Raw genomic sequence first — 17,962 nt, forward strand, 5'->3', positions numbered from 1 at the left:
TCTATTCTGAACAAAAATCCTAGTTTCATTTGTAACTTTTGGGCCAGATGCTGAAACTGAATCTTAAAAGAGAGTCAGGTATCAAGCAAAATACCTTCCAGGTACTTGAAAGACTCCACGAGATTGATATGAAGGTAATTTAAAGGACAGAGAGAGTCATAGGTTTATTTAAACTGAGCCTAAAAGTAGGAGCTAAGCCTAACCTTTAGGAATTTTATTTACATGTATTTATTTATTTTTAATTTCAGTGATAGTGATTGCATACATTATGCCACACCGCTTTTCTTCCGTTCCGATGAGTCATAAACATCTGGATGTCTTAATAATTCATTATTTGGAGCAATTTGATACATTAAGTTAGCATCAAACCACTAAAAGAGATTTCTCAAAATCTGGCAAGAACGAAAGGTGCTGTTATTAACGGCTAATCACTGATCTATGAATCATCACTCTCCCAAATGGTATTAATGTAACCGCTAGTTGCAAACCTCTTCATACATAATTTATGAAAGCATCCTTGATTACTGTAAAGCAGCAAAGACAATGAAGGGACAGTGCTTAAATCTTTATACATTCTAACTGACTGGTGCAATTTCCACTTACATTTCTATTAAAAACATCAATTTAAGTGTTTTCCTCTAACTAAAGCAAGTCATTATTTAAAATTAATGAATAATGTACTGATTGTCTTAGTCCCTTCCTTTTAAATCGATAAGTAGGAGTGTATTTCACCCAGCGGTGATTTATGTTCAGCTTTGCTGTGATCAGCAGCAGTTAGCTGTTGTTTCAATTGAGTGCAGCATCTCTGCCTGTGCACCTTCATAATGAGCAGCTGTAGCTCCTGTCTGAGCCGCTTAATCAGCCACCGAGGCTCACCACCCTTCAGTCGGTGCTCCAGCACCGCGGCCAGTTGGACAGCGACCATACAGCCTCCTCAGCATCACCGGGGCTCCGCCAATCAGAGCGCAGCTCGGGGCAGATTAACCCAAACAGCCCTAGTGCTGCTCTGTAGTAGAAGCCCCAGAAACAAGCATTTGATCCTCGTGGACTCAGTCCTGGCAGATGGGAAATTAACTGTTTAGTCAAACCGATTTGATATTAGAAGGGATTTATAATTGCTTTAAATAATTAGAAAAAAAAAGGCGGATCGGGAGGAGGATGGATGCTTGCTCAATAATAGGAGAAAGCACGGACGCGATAGTAATGGTTGATTCTCCTGTAGATGAAAAGGAAATTCGGGAGGCTTGCAAAAGGTGGGTTGTTGTTTTTTTCTTTCTTGTTTGTGGAAACGTCCAAAAGCTTACTGTGGAACTTGATCAGTGGCGATAATGAATGGATGTTAAAAGCAGACGTGAAGGTGTGTGTGTGTGTTTTTTACCCCCCTGGCTGCTGCTAGTTCGCTGAATGGTGGGTTACTGAACCCAGCTGTTTCTGCTGTAGACAGTGGGAACAGTACATGACAGGATTCCTGCTGCTGCTGTTGTTGTTCTTGTGTTTCAACATTACTGCAACAACATATATGCTGCTGTCTTAGTTTTAAGAATTTATATTGAATCACTGCGTTTTCAGTGTAGCACACTCTATATAAGTGCTTTATGATACTCAGAGCTAGTACCCTGAGTGCCTACTTTAATTTACCACCATACAAAAGACCGTTCCCTTTCTGCTTCTGACAGATTTGCAGGATTCAGTGAGCAGCTCATAAATAGTTGGCTGGAGCTCTTTGCGATCTGTTCAGTGTCATCCTGCTGCTTTAGTCAAACTGCTTCTTTGGGTCACCCTGTCACTCACTTTGTTGTCAGCCTACAAAAAAAAATCTAATGGATGAGAGGCTTCAAACATGAAAGCAGGGCTGGAAACAGCTGAGACCTGTCACCCTTCAGCTCAGCAACAGGCCACATTATTATCATTGTTTTTTCTCTCTCCATGAACACTCACTTGATTTCATCGCCTATACGCAGAGACAGAGTATCACATATTTTTTAACTCTAATGACACCTCAGGCTTTTAAAGGTTAACAGTCGGCACTCTGCATACAGAGTGTGCTTTTGCACAGTTCTTCAGCGTGTCTATGTGCGTGATTGTCAGGTTAGGAAATTTTAAGAGACATGACATTGACTGACATCCAGACAGCTGATGCACGAAGCGTGCTGCAGACAAGAAAACAGACAAAGATCTAAAGGGAAATGTTTGGAGAGAGAGACAGAAAGTACAGCTGACAGCCTTTAAGCCTCAGAGATATTCTGGCTCCTCCCGGGGCCACCTTTGAACAACTTTAAGGTGATTTTATACACTCAGTTTCCAACTCAATATCACACACTCAGCAGTCGTATGAAGTACTGTACCGAAGCGCAAACCTGATTTGTGCTTCTTTTCCACGTCATTCAGAGGGCGAATCGTTGCAATTTCAACTCTACTTTTTTTAATTAACACGATAAACTAGAAGCTTGAAAAATTAATAAACTCTAATTTAAACTATTCATTCATATGTCATTGTGATGCAAGTCTAATAACGGCCCTGAAATACCCAGCACCTTCCTCAAGTCACAGTTATCAGTTTTTGCTGAAACTACTTGGTGCTGGCTGTATTTTCCGATGAGTCTGAGATGTAATAATGAGAGAGGTTTCTAATAATTAATGACATGGTCTAGCATCACTGATTATTTATAGTTGTTATATGAGACTTCATTATTTTAAGAGGACTAATAATCTGGCAACAGAGTGTGTGCACGGTGAAAAACAGCAGCTTTTGTTTCAGCTGTACACTCTGCTGTTCTGATGTAAACTCTGATTTATGAGGTCATTTTGATTTCAGCACACGCTGCCAGTTTCCCATTTTTGTCCTAGGTGTCGGGAGTAGCTTGGTGACACCTTTTTGGATGTATTTTTGTATTCGTCCACTGAATTATTGATAAGCTCCAGAATTTAGATCCTTTGTGCGTGTGTTTGCCTACGTTGGCCGGCTCTGTGGAAACCATTAAGATGGAAAATCAGGGTCAAACACTGATATCCCACACCCTGTGGTCAAGAGGCAGCCAGGCAGTGTCTCCTAGCATCTTTAATTATATTCCTGTGTCAATTCTAAGCTATAGTGAAACACTGGATGGACTGAGTTTCTTATGATTGCAGTGGAAATGGTCATATACTGGTTTGGAGTGTTTGCACTCTGAAGTAGCTTCATTTTGTGTGTTCATTCACTCACGTCAGTGTCTAAATAGGTCAAACTAGTAGATGAACAAATGCTTTGTGATTAAGAGCTACTGAGGACTTTGCAGGGTATTTATTATTTAGGTCATAACACAATTTTAGTGTAACATGAAGACAAAAAACTCCGAGGTTCTCTTCTTCACTTGGCTCCACTAATAAACTTCATAATCCCTCTGCTTATGTTTACCAATTCAGCAGACTGCTCATCATCATTTGTTCTCCTTATTACGGGATGCAAATAAAACCTTGTGAGGTTAATTAAGGTCTGTTGACTTACTCTGTCACCATGGTGATTAGGCAGGAAGTGCGGTTGCATCCAGTCTTGCGTGGAAAAACAAGCATGTGGTAGACTTTAAGGACCTCATGCCCCCTTTCCTGAGCTACAGCCAGAGAAATACACAACTATCCTGTTAGGTGTCTTTATTTTCTGTTGTTTTTATGTAATGTAATTTTGGGGGTAGAAAGTTAAATAAAACTAAATCAATGAAGGATTTTAAGGACATGTGATAGAGAAGGAATCGAATATAAAACAAGAGTCTACAGCAACACTGTTGTAATTAGTTGAGTTGTTGTTTTTTGTGAACACTGTCTTTATATTTCATGACAATCCATAGAATAACATCAAGCATTAGTGCAGGCAGGCTATAAGGTCAAGCACAGCCAGGAATCCAATTACAAGCCACTTTGCAACCCACCTTTTTCCTGGTTACTCATTTTTAACATGAGTCTAAGTTAATCCCTATCATCTCTGTCATTGTCCATTGTCATTACAGTCTGCTCTGTTCTGCTTTGCTTTGTAGTCAGCCTTGCTGCTGGGGAGGTCCCAGATTAGAACCATGATGCCAAATAAAAATAGAAATGGAAATTGAAAAAAAAAAGTGGCTTAAGTGAATGTCATTGAAAAAAAGTCAAAGGATCACTAAAGTCAGTAGGACTCATCTTCAGGGAACTAAACAAGCGGTCATGTCAGTCCTTCCATATCTATGTGGGCTAAAGTGGTGGATGTAATAAACCGACACTGCTATCCACAGAAGAAAGCTTTTAACATGACCAAAGACAGACAGTTTTCGTGAGAGCTGCAAAATATAATAGAAAAATATAAAAACAACTACTGAATGCTGCCGTTAGCCACGAACCATCACTCAGTCTTGTATTGTGTGCCATCCTAAATAACCACCTACCCCAATGATGGTGACATGAAGTGAAAAAAGTCTCACTCTCTCGCTTATTCTTGATTCCTCCTCCTTCCTCCTGCCTTCCGTTTTAATTGGCCCTTCTTCCTTCCAGTAGCTACAGCATGTTATCCAGAAATCCATTCCTTACCTCATTAGCTCAGCTGGGCTGCTCAATTCGCCGTTGAAAATCAGATGAAGTGAGGCCAAGAAGTGCATTCAAGAAACTGAGATGTCAGTCACTGTTTACAAGCTGAACTTTTGCACCTTCATTTAAAAAGAGCTGCTGCTTCTTTCACTGCTACCACTGTCAATCATATCCTCTCTCCTGTTAATATATTTCCATAATTTTATATTTCCATTGACTTCCTCTTCTCCCCATCCGACGTTTCTCCTTAGTGAGATCCCGACGGTCTCTCTGTGCCCCCCTGACAGCTCTGCTGAGGCCCAGTTGACTGTCATCCAGCCTGAAGGGGAGCTATGTGACAGCTGCAGCAGCCTTGGCAGACCCTCTTCTTCCTTTCAGCTCTATCACCAAGTATGTCTTAGCATATATAGGGACGCATTAAATAAGGTGGAGGATTTGGGAGGCAGTGACATAAACAGTCATATTGTTATCTTCCTTCCTCCTTTAGGTTCCGCAGAGTCCCCAGCTTCTAAAATGTCCACACTGCAGTCACTGTGGGCCAATCAAATCAAATGCCTGCCACAGCTGTCATTCAAACACCAGCGTTCCTAATGCTGAAGGAGGAATTGTTGTAAAAGTGGGACACAGCTGCGGTTCTGCCCATCAGTCATCCTGCCATGGACCGGTGAGATGTCACTGGCTGCACGGGTCAAATGAAGGTGGGACACAGAAACCAAAGCAGCAACATGTGGTGACAGTAAGGTGAGTTTTGGAAAATATACTTTCAAGTCATTGTCTGCATTTCATTTTTTTGTGTGTGTATTCAACGAACTGGATAATTAATGAGCTTCAGTGGTGCTGATGGTCGGATTTGATTACATTAAAAAAAAAAAAAATCAAATCAGCTGTTTCATCCCTTTTCGGCTTGCTTGTGCTTGCCCACAGCTTCATAGTTAATACATGTCTCAACTACCTTGTGAGAAGAGGTCAAAAGTCAAATTTATTTATATGACACATTTAAAACATTAGAGTTGACCAAAGTGCTGTACATTAAAAGCATGTTGCCCCAAGAAAACTACACTGAAATCCAGAAAAAATTAAAAGCAATACACAACATTAAACGACAATAAATAAAAGAAGATAACAATAAAATGGAATCAAAATAAAAACAGACCATAAAATGCAATCCTTTAAGTGGATGCCACACTGCCAAGGAGAATAAATGTGCTTTTAATAAAGATTTAAAAGTGTACCGCCTGAGCTGTGTGGATATGAAGATAGGTAGATTATCCCATAGATGTGTTGCTGATTCTGCAAAAGCTCGATCACCTCTCTGTTTTAATCTGGTTTTAGGCTTGTGTAAGAGCAGCTGGTTAGATGAGGTCAGAGCTCTTACAGAAGAAAATGAATCAACAAATTTGTTTGTTTTTTCACCACATGTGCACAGAGTCATTAAAATGATAATAATTGATTTTTTGTTACTGATAACAGTTTTCTTCTGTGAACAGGGACGGGGGACTGTACTGTATCCTTAGAAAGTAAGTGTGAAAACCCCTTTTTATCTTAAAAGCCCCAAAGTACTGCAGGTCTCTCTTAATTTCATCATGATGATTCTCTTTTCTTCAGTGACACAGCCTGATTCTTTTGCGGTATTTTATTTAACAGTTATTCCCAGGTGATAGTGGACTATCCGCTGGCAGTTCTGATTGGTTGTGCTGTGCTGTTGCTGGGATGCTCACTGGCTGCATTCTTGATTGGCCCACTGCCAGACTTCTCTGACCCATTACTGGTTAGTCTCAAATACATGTGCACACTCACACACTTTAATATTCATTAAATGCATTCCCTAGCTCAAACTACTTAAACCTATTTCTGACCTTAGCCTAAAATCTTAACTCTTTAAAACAAGTTTGAACCCATGGGAACAATGGTTTTTATTCCCACTGGGATGCAGGGTTCACAAAGGAAACATACTAACATACCACTGAATGCAAAAAGGTGACTTATTTATAGCATGCATTCTGAACACATGAAACATGAACACATATATAAACACGTTAAGGTTATATGAAGTGATTTGTGTAACACTTTATTAGCTACAGCTGATTGCAAGAGGACATTGTAGTCTCCGGATGCATAGTTAGCCCTCTGTTTCCCACGATTTCATGTTGTTGGTCACCAGTTTTCTTTGCACGCATTGGTAGTGTCCTCAGAGTTGAAACAAATTTAGCACAAGACCCACTAACTAACGTACTAAAGTTACGTCTGTCATTACTTCAAGATGATGAATTTAACTGTGACTTCATGATCTATGCCTTCCACATTGCTAGTAGTCTCTTCCCGAGTGTGCGTCCTTTATGTCGAAATTTAGTCTAATTCCAATCTTCAAAAAGCAGTCTGGTCCCTATGTTCAGAGAAGGCCCCCATAGTTTGCTTTACAATTGGTTTAAAGTCCCCACTGGGGGATGAAAACAAGAACACTCAAGCCTGTACACACACAAGCAATCTTCAAATTTTAATCCTAATTTTCACTTGCTGCAGTACATGTATCTCTACTGTCAGGTTCTGTTAAATCAACAACACAAACATCCTTCACCACCTTAGGCTGCGTGTGGTTAATTACTGTTCTGCTAATGACTCATGATTTCAGCCATATCCTTTTAGTTCAGTCTAATCTCAGATTCAATGAGCCGCGCTGAATTAGATCACACTTGCTGTCATCTTAATTAAATACACCTTCTCACCTTTGAGATGCATGTTTACAGGATAAACACTGATTAAGAAATCATTCTCAAGACTCAACAAGCGAATCACAACAATGAATCATGAACGGCAAAGCTAAAAATGATTTACATAAGAAAAGAAGTACGATTATGCCAATGATAAGAGTGCTGCTTTCTTTTTATAAACACCACTCAGTAAAAATATAAGCAAATACAGGCTGTGTATATACATTTTATTAGACAGCATTTAATTTGCTTGATGCTGATTATATGCATTGTGTTAAATGGTAACAGCATCTATACTGCCTTTCACTTTGATGTCTGCTTGTGTTTGAAAGTGCTCTCTTTCTACAGGGCTTTCAGCCGCGAGGAACATACATCGGAGTTCGCATGTCAAGCTTGTCCAAGCTGCAGGAGAACACTGGCCCTGGGAAAAAACTGTCTCTTTTACCACAGCAGCTCAGTAAAAGGTCAGCAGAAGGTTTTAGTAGAGCGAAGCACAGACTGCACCGCTGACAGATGCACAGATGTGCTGCTGTAGAAATGGATTTGAGCAACCTGAAGACTGATAACATATTATTATGATTACTTGCAGTAAAAGCTCTGGCAATAGTGACTGCATGCATACACACTACATACAGTCATTACAAAAAGAATGCACACCCTCTTTCAAGTTCTGGTTTCTGTATTGGGAAATAATAAAACAATAATTAATTTGGGCCTTACTAAGTTCTCAAATTATTTAAACCACCTCAGATGAACAAGACACATGACACATTACACCCTGTCATCATTTATTAAACATAAACCTGCCATTAAGCCATTAAGCAGAAGCAGTACGTGAAAAGTACTGTAAAGGTGTACTGATGTGAAGTGACAGATTAAATATTTTAATTCAACATGCTGTAAGAATATACTGATATCATAGTATCAACATAGTTTAAAATTTCCTCTGCCTCCATGTGATTTCTTGACTGCATATCACACTTAAAGTCGCAGTTGTGCTGGATCCTTAAGGTAGAGTACAACCTGAACAGTCTGTAACACATGGCTAACAGAGTGTTAGACAACCATTCACACTCTCACATCTACCTCTTACACAAGTTTATGGAAGACAAATCCAAGACAGAGGAAGACTGAATGTTGGACTTTAACTGAATCCTAATTTTGCAGTATTCCCACTGAATGTATAAATAAGCAACATGAAAAATAATGAAAAAAAAAACTGCTGGTGTATATTGTGCTTATCCCAAGTGCTAAAAAATGTATTGCAAATTAAAAAAAATGTTAAAAGCAAAATGCTAAAAAAGGCATCTGTCTGGGTTTATATGTGTTAGATTTGGAGGAGCTATCGGCAGAGAAAGTAGCAGCGGCCACGACACCTCCAAAGCTCGAATGAAAAGGATGCTGGCCAGGGACTCCACTCTAGACACCTTCCTCTGCGATTCTCCAGGTGAGAAAACCCTGATCAGTTTAAGCTTTTCAATAAAATAAACTTTTAAGTTTTTAAAACTTGAACTAATGAAATCTCGCCGTTTTCACCCTGTAGATCTACAAGGGTTAAGAGTAATATGTATCTCTGCTGGCCATGACATACTTAAAGTTAGAAAATTAAAAGGAGATAACTATGCATGTGTGAATGCAGCCGATTCATTTTAATTTAATCCAACTCTATAAACTGTATTTAAAAACTATGAATGTTGGGAAAAACACTGGAGCTTAGTAAAGAGTCATTAGCGGTCTCTGCAAACTTAGAATGAAAGCGCAACATAAAAGTGACCACTTAAATACAACTTCACAAAAAAAAGTTGCAGATCAAAGAGGTTTTTTGAGAGCTTTTCTTTGGGAATGGTATTCCTGATTTTCTTCTTTAAGCTCTGCTTTGATATAGTTTTCTGTTAGATCAAAGACTTCTTTTTAAAATACGGAAAGCTCCCTAAATAGATTTATTAGCAATCCCAAGCCCTGAGGTTTGCATTTTATTGAAGTTGGCTAATTTCTATTCACATCCAACACTGACGCCAGGATAAAACACACAAAATATGTAGTTTGCTGGCTTTCATCCTTATGGATTCATACCTCAGAGCCCTTGACAAGAGTCTGAAAACATTCTGAGCATTTCTGACCACCCCTGTGAACTGAGGAATCACGGCTGGTCATCTTGTTCCTGTATGGTGACTCCATCTGTCTCTCTCCACACAGGCGAGCGTTTTGCCCAGCTGGTGTTTCGATCAGAAAACTCAGCCAGTCTCTGGAGTCTGAAGGCAATCCACGCCATGTGTGAGATGGAACAATCCAGGGTTCGTCATGTTCTACTCACTCCTCTCTGTCAACTTTGCTGAAACCTTTAGTCATCGTCTCCTCTCTCTCACTTTTTCAGTTTAATACAGTGGCTGTGTTCCACATTTTAATCCATCTCCTCCAATAAAAATCACTCTACATCATCTTGTGTGAAATTAGTTCTTTTTTTTATGAAATAGTTTTAAATCTGGGCATGCGTTCAAAAAAAACCTTTGCCTCCTCTGAAACAGATTCGCTCCCAGGCCCAGTTCCAGGACCTGTGCCAGCAGCATGTGAGGGTGAAGGCTGAGGGAATGTCCAGAAGTGGCTGTTGTCCAAGCTGGTCTCTGGGGAATTACTTGGCAGTCCTTACTAATGCCTCACGCTGCCTCAGCCTCACCTCACAGCAAGTACTGAAGCTTTCTTCTCATTTTCAAAATTATAAAACAAAACAAAATAAAACAGGCAAAGGGATATCAGCTCATCAGACCAGTCCTTTTTATTTTGTAAATTGTACTTTGTAGGAGCACGTCTTGTCACGTTCAAGAAGACATTTGAAAACCTGATCTTGTCCTCAGAGTTGTTTGGTAAAGTAACCCAAGCAGAAAGTTGACCATTACGAGCTTTTAACTGCACCTCAAGTCATAATTAGCAAAAACCAAATTAAACCATGTTCAGTTTAAATATACTGTGTGTGAAATCTCACCACTACATGTCAGTAGATTGCAATCAAGTGCATAATCGTAACTACGGAGGCCGCTGCAGGGCAATCAACTCTGGCTGCTGTTCGTCTGTAGTGAGTGTAGTCGGTCAGTCGACTGTTGTCCAACTGAGGACATCAGCTGGTAAAGCATTATTACGCAGATATCCCTGTGACGTGGCATTTAATTTTCTTTCAGAAAGAAAATGTGCTTTTTTTTACAAAAGGTTAAAGGAGCATGGATATGCGTGAGCAATGCAAACTTAGTAAGCACTTAATTATACCTCAGTTCTGTTGTATTATCTTGTGGTTTTATTTTCCATTGTCTTTCTCTCATACCAGGTTTCTGAGTCTCTGAACCTTCTGCGGAAATGTGCGCCATACTATCATGAAGGACATCTAGTTGAAGCCTGTGCCCAGAGACCCAAACATGGCAGCTGTTCCTCGGTTCCCTCCCGCTGCAAACAATCCCGCGTGGTGTTCCAAATCCTGCACTTTCTGGTTGACAAAGACTTTCTTGGACCGCAGACTGTTGAATACCAAATTCCCACACTGAAGTACAGTCTTCTTTTCCTACCTGTAGACAAAGGAGAACATATGATGGAGATATACATGAATAGCCTTGAAGGCAGGGATCTAACCTACAATAATACGACTATTACTGGCATAGACTTTGGCATTAAGCAGGCTCTGTTTGAGTATTACCTGACAAGAGATTCAGTTTACCCTGTCCTAGCTGTTGTATCACTTCTGTTCACTATGGCTCTATACCTCCACTCTCTCTTCATAGTAGCGCTATCTGTAATAGCAATCACCGGCTCCCTTCTAACATCCTATTTTTTCTACAAAGTAGCATTTCGTCTGACTTTCTTTCCTCTGGTCAACCTGTCAGCAGCTCTTATTCTCTTGGGAAGCTGCTCCAATCAGGTTTTCATCTTTACTGACTTTTGGACTCTGCAGCTATCCCAAAATCCTTCAGCTTCCCTGGAAAAGAGAGTAAACAGAGCTTTGCAGGAAGTTGGCTATTTGATTTTAGCATCAGGGCTGACCTCCAGTGCAGCTTTTTTCTCTGGTTATCTCAGCAGCATCACAGCAATCAGATGCTTCTCCATTTATCTCGGAACTGCCTCTTTAATCAGCTCCCTCTTGGCGTTGGTGTGGCTGCCGTGTTCGTTCATCCTGCGTGAGCGCTACACAAAAATGTCCTCTGCATCTGCGGCAGTGCAAGGATGGAACCCCTGCTGCTCCAAAAGCACTGGTGGCTTCTGGGACACGAGTTCACGCAAGAGATGCCTCTTCAGCCTTGGGCAGAAGCTGAGAGAATTAAATCGTGGTCTCACTGACACCTCCAATTTATTATTTCTGAAAATCCTGCCCTGTGGAGTTGTAAAGTTTAGATACATTTGGGTTTGCTGGTTTGCAGTGCTCGCTACTGGAGGCACGTACATGTCATGCATAGACCCGGGCATGAAGCTGCCAGCTCTTGAGAGCAGGGTCACCCAACTGTTCCGCTCCAGTCACCCATTTGAGCGATATGACGCAGAGTACCGTCACATGTTCATGTTTGAGAGGCAGAGAAATGGAGAGGATAAGCCTGTTACGTTGATGCTTGTTTGGGGCATCAAACCGACTGACAATGGAGACCACTTTAACCCAAGAAGCAATGGCTCTTTAGTTCTTGACCCTGACTTTAACATGAGCCGACCTGATGCTCAGGTTTGGTTGCGGGAGCTGTGTGGACGGGTTCAGAACCAAACCTTTTACTCTCCTTCATCACCTGAAGATAAAGATGCAATGACAGATAATATCTGCCTCGTGGAGCAGCTAATACACTGGATATCTGTCAGGAGGTGCTCAGAGAGCGATGACGCCCTTCATTTCTGCTGTAATGACATCCCATTCCCCTACCCTCCCAGCGTTTTTGAGAACTGCCTAAGCATGATGCTGGCAGAGAGGTATGCCGAGGGCCATCTGGCACACAGCGGAGGGGTGTACTTCCAGCCAGATGGCAGGGTTGCTGCCCTCGTGCTGGCATTCAAAACTACATACTTCTACAGTTTCAACTTTAGCAGAACCAGTGTTTTTTACAGAGAAATCCTGACATGGTTTAACAGAGAGATATCAGGAGCACCACAAGGGCTGGAGAACGGCTGGTTCATCAGTCAGCTGTCTCTTTTTGACCTGCAGCAGTCTTTAAGCTCAGAGACTCTAGTAGTAGCTGGCTTTTCAGTAGCACTCACATGTGCTTTGCTTCTTTTAACCACATGGAATATTCCACTGAGCATATATGGAACAATAGCCGTAGGAGGCAGTGTGTTTGTCACTGTCGGCCTCCTTGTTCTTCTTGAATGGCAGCTGTGTGGCACGGAGGCTCTGTTTATATCATCTGCCGCAGGGCTCTCAGTCGATTTTATTGCCAACTATTGCATATCCTACAGCTTAGCTCCACATTCAGACAAAATTGGGAAAGTAGCACACGCCACTAAAAGGATGGGATGTCCTGTAGCAATAGTTTCTGGTGCTTTTTTCTTCATAGGGATCATAATGTTACCTGCCACAGCCTTGTTCTTCAGAAAGCTTGGGATTTTTCTGTTTTTGGTCAAATGTGTAGCGTGTGGATTTGCAACCTTCTTTTTCCAGTCCCTGTGCTGTTTTTGTGGACCCCAGAAAAACTGTGGAATGATCACGCTGCCGTGTTTTTCCAACCAAACGGACGGTATGCTTTCCTCTTGTTCTGAGCCTGGCTCTTTGTCGACTTCTGCGGCTAACGGGGCATTTGGTAAATCTAGAGTGAGGAGGAGTTATGACAAAGAAGCAGGCGGTTATCTCTATCCCAACCATCGTCAGCACAGGCAGAAACAGACTGCAGGAAGTGGCTGTGGGAATCGAGGGCCCGAGCAGTACGAGCTACAGCCATTGGCCTATCGCCTGAGTGACAGCTTTGAGAACAGCACCTGCACCAGTAAACTGTCAAACCGGCCCTCTGTGCTTTCTGATGAGATTGAGTACTGTGAGGGAGATGTGGCAAGGAATACCATGGATGGGGAGAGTGAGGAGACATGTAGCCATCAACAGAAAATCTGCCAACCACCACCAGCCGTCCAGACCTCATCTCCTTACAAAGAAAACACTCTATGCCCACCAGGCCTGGCTGAAGAAGATGTAGCTAAGGACAAGTTGCTGTGTAAAACCTGCAGGAGTCAGTCTGTCAGGGTGAAACACTGGAGCAATACATCATCCTCATCGTCAAGCATGGAAGAGACCGTCATCAGCCATACACTGGAGACTACTGACCAGTCATCACTCTGCAAGATTGAAAATACCTTAGGGGAGAGGTGCTGTCACCCTCATCGCTCACATAAAGGACGCCACCTCTCCCCGTCTCAGAGCTCCTGTGAGGGTCTGGAGGAGTCCTGCGAAACGTGCCTCAGTGATATCGAACCAGGATCTTCAAACACACAGCAGCAAGAAGGAGAGGCAGAGGTCCACTTACAGCCAGGACACCTTAACGGGAGGAGAGATGCACTTCGTCTCTCACTGAAAGAAATCGTTTATGAGACTTGTGGAAAGGGTCGCACCAGCCACAGCGAGGAAGTGGTGATTTTACCCAACAGTAAGCCAGACTTACCAGATGTTTGGATAAAGAGAGACGGACAGCGGGAAGATACTTGTTAAAGAAAGCTGGAAAAAATCTTGAAAACACTGTGGATCTGACTCTTAATTTATACATATAAAAAAATTTAAAACAAAACAACTGAAGTTATACAATCATAGTTGACAGAAAAGGAGCATACATTGTTACATTTGTGTATTACACAAAGGAAATACAAGCCAACTGCAAATGTAACACGACAGCATGTTTGTCCAGTGTTGTTTCATCGTTTGTTACAAATGAGGTCAGAGCATGAGCGTGTCTTCAGCTAAAGGTTAAAACTGAAAGCATGACAGCAAAAGATGAAGCTTTCTATCCAGCCACAGTTTTACACAAATGCCACATTTGAATATTAACTGCAGCTCGTCATCGACACAGAAACTATCCGAGTGCTGCACCTGCTGCTTGCAGAACTTACTTTGTGCCTGGAACTTTTTAACTTCTGAACCTGGACGCTCTGCACAGATTGGGTTTCTCCAAGCTGGGATTGACCCCTATGAGCCATATGCACTCATGGATTTAAATGTGAGATATAGAGACAGAGCTGCGTGGGGTGTGCCTGCGCGCAAAGCCGCAAACAGTTTATGAGCATGACTCAATCATTATCACGTTTAGAGAAGCAGACAACTGTCACCTGGCTGCAAGTCAGTGGGTTCTGCACTCTGTGGGGATAACATGTACAGTATGTCTTTTGGGATGATAATGTAGAGAATCACTAACCTACAGTTTGCAGTGTGTATCATGTGTGGTGTCTTGGCTTGCTTTTAATGTTTCACTTTCAAATTAACGGTCATGCTGTTTATTCTAGTGTCAGTGCCAAAACAATGTAATGTTCACTCATGTGCTGATTTCCAAGGGCCAAAGTGGTTTCTAACAGACTTAACACTACAGTTTATACACTTAAGGTGCATACTATTCAGGATCCACAGATGTCAGTGTAAGCCTTAGCAGAATTAGGAGGAGCTTGAATTTCTGTTTTAAATGCAGTAATTGTACCATCACAAGCAGCTGCATCAACAGTCAATTTTCCATACAGATCTTGCTGCAGTGTTAAGAGAAACTCCTGACAGGCGACATTTATCCACACCGCAAAGCATTTAACAGTATTTATGACATGAACGGCATGTGTCAAATGTCTTTCAAACGGTTGTTTCAAAGCAGCTGAAATTTTGTGATGTGCAAAAAAAAAAAGTGTCCTAAGAGTAAAATTTGATATGTTTATGGTCCTTTATATGTATAAAACAAAGAAGTGTTGAAGGTGCAGTGGCTGTGATTCAGCGAGGACCTTAAGAAGAAAGATTTGCCATAAAATGTGCCTATGAGCGAGGTTATTTTCAAGATTTTTCATTGCAGAAGTGTTTTTGTCACTTGATATCTTGACTGTATAATCAAACATCTTTAACCAGCCTTCACTTTGGGTCACTCAGCAGAATAACCTTGCCTTATAGACAAAGGTAATCAATCACAGGCTTTCTATAAACAAAAAGATAAAGGTCACCACCACTCTTATTTATAGCTGTCAATGTTGATTTTTCACAAAAATGAAATAAAACATTTTATTTTCCTGCAGACTGGCTTTCGATTTATTTCAAATGTTCCCTGTGTTACAAGACAGATTACAGACTTTGTGGATAATATTCAATTAAAATAGACCTCAAGGTGAACTACAAAACAGACCACTCCAATCTTAACTTATATTTGCTTTCAAAGCAGCAAAACATTTTTGTTTTTGGTTCTAAATCAAAAAAATTAAAAACCAAAATCTCTTTGAGGATTAATGATTGTCTGAAGATTAAATGTCAAAGCCGTCAGCAGCGTTCAACTGGTCTGTTCTAATCTGCCTCCACCCAGTCCTCTTTTGCCCAGTCGGGTAATTGTGTGGAATATTCGAAGTCAGGTCCTTTGTAGCGTAAAGCGTGAAGATACATGATGAGTTCCTTCTCTGTGGGGTCTGGCCGCACTAGTTTACATTCACTACACAGGTGGTCTGGAGGAGTTTTCTGACTAGAATCGTTTGCCCCAGTTTCATTTCCATGTGATTTGGCTGGTTGAGGGTTCTGACAGTCTTTAACTGTGTTGTTGTCATTTACTGCCTCAATGCAATCTAACTTCTTGTCACTGCCACAAGCATCTACCTGTACTGGACAACTTTCTCCGCTCTTGTCAGATTCAGCAGTTCCAGCTGATTTGTCCATTTTCTCAGAGGCTTTATTTTTGTCTGCCTTGTGTGCAATGCCAATGCAGTCATCTGCAATATCCAGCATGTTAAAATTTTCCTGAGAGTGATGTTCTTCTACCAGCGCCTGCAGAAGCTCCTCATCACTCTTCCCCACAAGTCCCCCCTTCCCTCTGTGGGGACCCCAGGCTGATGACCCATAGACGGGATCATTAAGGATGGGAAAACCCAGGTACTGAAGGTGGACCCTGATCTGGTGTGTGCGACCAGTAAGGGGTAAACAGCGGACCACACTTGTTTTTCCGTTAAAGCTAAGCCTCTGGAAGACGGTCCGGCACTCTTTTCCTTTAGGGTCAACACGACAGAGGCCGATTTTGAAAGAAACAACCAGGATGGGTTCTTCACAGATCACCTCATCCTCTGGAAACTCCCCCTCCACTCGGCAGACATACTCCTTTTCAAGCTGAAAAAGACAGAAGATGTAAGGAAGTTGTGGAGACGTTTTGAAAACCCACTCACACAAAAGTGCAAAACATGCTCAACATACCTGTCTGTCTCTCACCATCTGGTCCAGTTTCTTAGAGGTCTCGAGCGTCCTGGCAAACAGCAAGACTCCAGAGGTGAGCCTGTCCAGCCTGTGGACTGTATGCAGCTCAGAGATGCCAAACTCCTTCCCCAGAATGAAAATCACCGTGTTGTGGCGGAATCGGCCACAAGGGTGCACAGGGATGGAGGCAGGCTTATCGACCACAAGCACTTCGCCATCATCTACCAGAATCTCCAGCGGTCTGCCGACTACGGGGGGCTCGTGGCGGTGTACGGTGTTCCTCAAGTGATCATTATTCTGTGCATTGTGAAGGAAAAGTTAAGTGTTTGCCCACCTCACACAAGGCCATCCAATACTATCAGGTGACTTATAGAAATCAGAGTATCAAGATTTGGATAGCTACCAATTTAATGACATGAAGGGTTGTTCTTTACAGCTACCACATGTCAAGTATTTGATCCTTTCAATGCAAGAACAAAAGTAATCCGATTTTACTGACTGATCATTTGGACACGTGAATTTGGTGAATAATGTAGCCTAAGTCAATACCTTGTATTAGTATCCCACAGCTAACTAGATCCCGTTTACCTCCCCCTATATAGGTTATACTATGGACTTATGAGACTTACCCTGAGCACCACAGATAGATCCTCCACAGGTGTCTCGTTGAGGCGGATGCGACCCTCTTTAGCGGCCTTCTGATAATACCCAATGGACTCAGCTCTGAACTCATTCTTAAACACATCCAAAAGGCTCTTTCCAATCCACCGACCTTTGCAGTAGGTCTTAAAGTCAAAGTAATATGGATAGACTTTACGAAGCCCAGCCTCGAAGTAGTATGACGTCTCGTTGAAATGCTCTTGGCTAAAGCTCACACCTGGATTGCGTTTCTGCGGTGGGGGGATGTATCTCTCGCCCGGACGGAGCTTCTTCCCACCGGCTCCTCTCCGTCTCTTACCTCGGCCACTTGTCTCCGGGTCGTCCGGGTCGTCGTTTTTGCGTTTGCCGGTTTCTGACGCCTCTACCGCCGTAGTTTTTTGCTCCACGGGCACCGGCGTGTTTACGTTTACCAGTGTTCCCGACTCAATACCCGCCTGCTCCATAGTCCAGCTGCTCTTTCTACACTGTGGAGAATTAAGACAACTCAGAAACCGATTCGCTTTCTCGCAGGCCGAAACAAAAACTCCGCGACAATGAACGTCACACTGACTCAGAAAGAAAGATAATAAGCTTCCAAACGCCACCCTCACGTGCATCGCTCATTAGCTAGAGGTCCTTCTCACCGCGCGCGCGCGCAGTGATGACGTTTGTAGTCCAATCGGCGCTCCCTGAAGTTTAAACCAAACTATCAAACCCAATCCTGCATCCCATTTTGCAC

The 17,962-nt window shown here is 42.1% G+C and overlaps 2 protein-coding genes across 2 annotated transcripts; one reads left to right on the forward strand and one right to left on the reverse strand.

The window, feature by feature from the left end:
* Positions 1–879: 879 nt before the first annotated feature.
* Positions 880–15,425, forward strand: disp2 (dispatched RND transporter family member 2). Its single transcript, XM_005477059.3, has 10 exons — positions 880–1,253; positions 4,779–4,917; positions 5,015–5,268; positions 6,015–6,044; positions 6,172–6,295; positions 7,584–7,699; positions 8,567–8,682; positions 9,432–9,529; positions 9,761–9,919; positions 10,552–15,425. Exons 1-10 carry the CDS (start codon positions 1,159–1,161, stop codon positions 13,882–13,884), a joined length of 4,464 nt encoding a protein of 1,487 aa, XP_005477116.1. The 5' UTR covers positions 880–1,158; the 3' UTR covers positions 13,885–15,425.
* On the reverse strand, positions 15,039–17,896 carry rpusd2 (RNA pseudouridine synthase domain containing 2). Its single transcript, XM_013276281.3, has 3 exons — positions 17,214–17,896; positions 16,585–16,881; positions 15,039–16,500 (listed from the first exon to the last, which is right to left on the reverse strand). Exons 1-3 carry the CDS (start codon positions 17,838–17,840, stop codon positions 15,694–15,696), a joined length of 1,731 nt encoding a protein of 576 aa, XP_013131735.1. The 5' UTR covers positions 17,841–17,896; the 3' UTR covers positions 15,039–15,693.
* Positions 17,897–17,962: the final 66 nt, after the last annotated feature.

Source organism: Oreochromis niloticus, linkage group LG19 (assembly GCF_001858045.2).
Source record: "Oreochromis niloticus isolate F11D_XX linkage group LG19, O_niloticus_UMD_NMBU, whole genome shotgun sequence".
In the NCBI taxonomy this organism is placed as follows: domain Eukaryota; kingdom Metazoa; phylum Chordata; class Actinopteri; order Cichliformes; family Cichlidae; genus Oreochromis; species Oreochromis niloticus.

Bases quoted from the DNA above. Each gene is read 5' to 3' on its own strand.
- disp2 (XM_005477059.3), top strand. From the start codon at position 1,159: ATGGATGCTTGCTCAATAATAGGAGAAAGCACGGACGCGATAGTAATG. The intron at 5,269-6,014 runs GTGAGTTTTGGA...TTCTGTGAACAG, and splicing joins CAACATGTGGTGACAGTAAG to GGACGGGGGACTGTACTGTA. The intron at 6,045-6,171 runs GTAAGTGTGAAA...TTTATTTAACAG, and splicing joins CTGTACTGTATCCTTAGAAA to TTATTCCCAGGTGATAGTGG.
- rpusd2 (XM_013276281.3), bottom strand. From the start codon at position 17,840: ATGCACGTGAGGGTGGCGTTTGGAAGCTTATTATCTTTCTTTCTGAGT. The intron at 16,882-17,213 runs GTAAGTCTCATA...CACAATGCACAG, and splicing joins ATCTATCTGTGGTGCTCAGG to AATAATGATCACTTGAGGAA. The intron at 16,501-16,584 runs GTATGTTGAGCA...TGTCTTTTTCAG, and splicing joins AGATGGTGAGAGACAGACAG to CTTGAAAAGGAGTATGTCTG.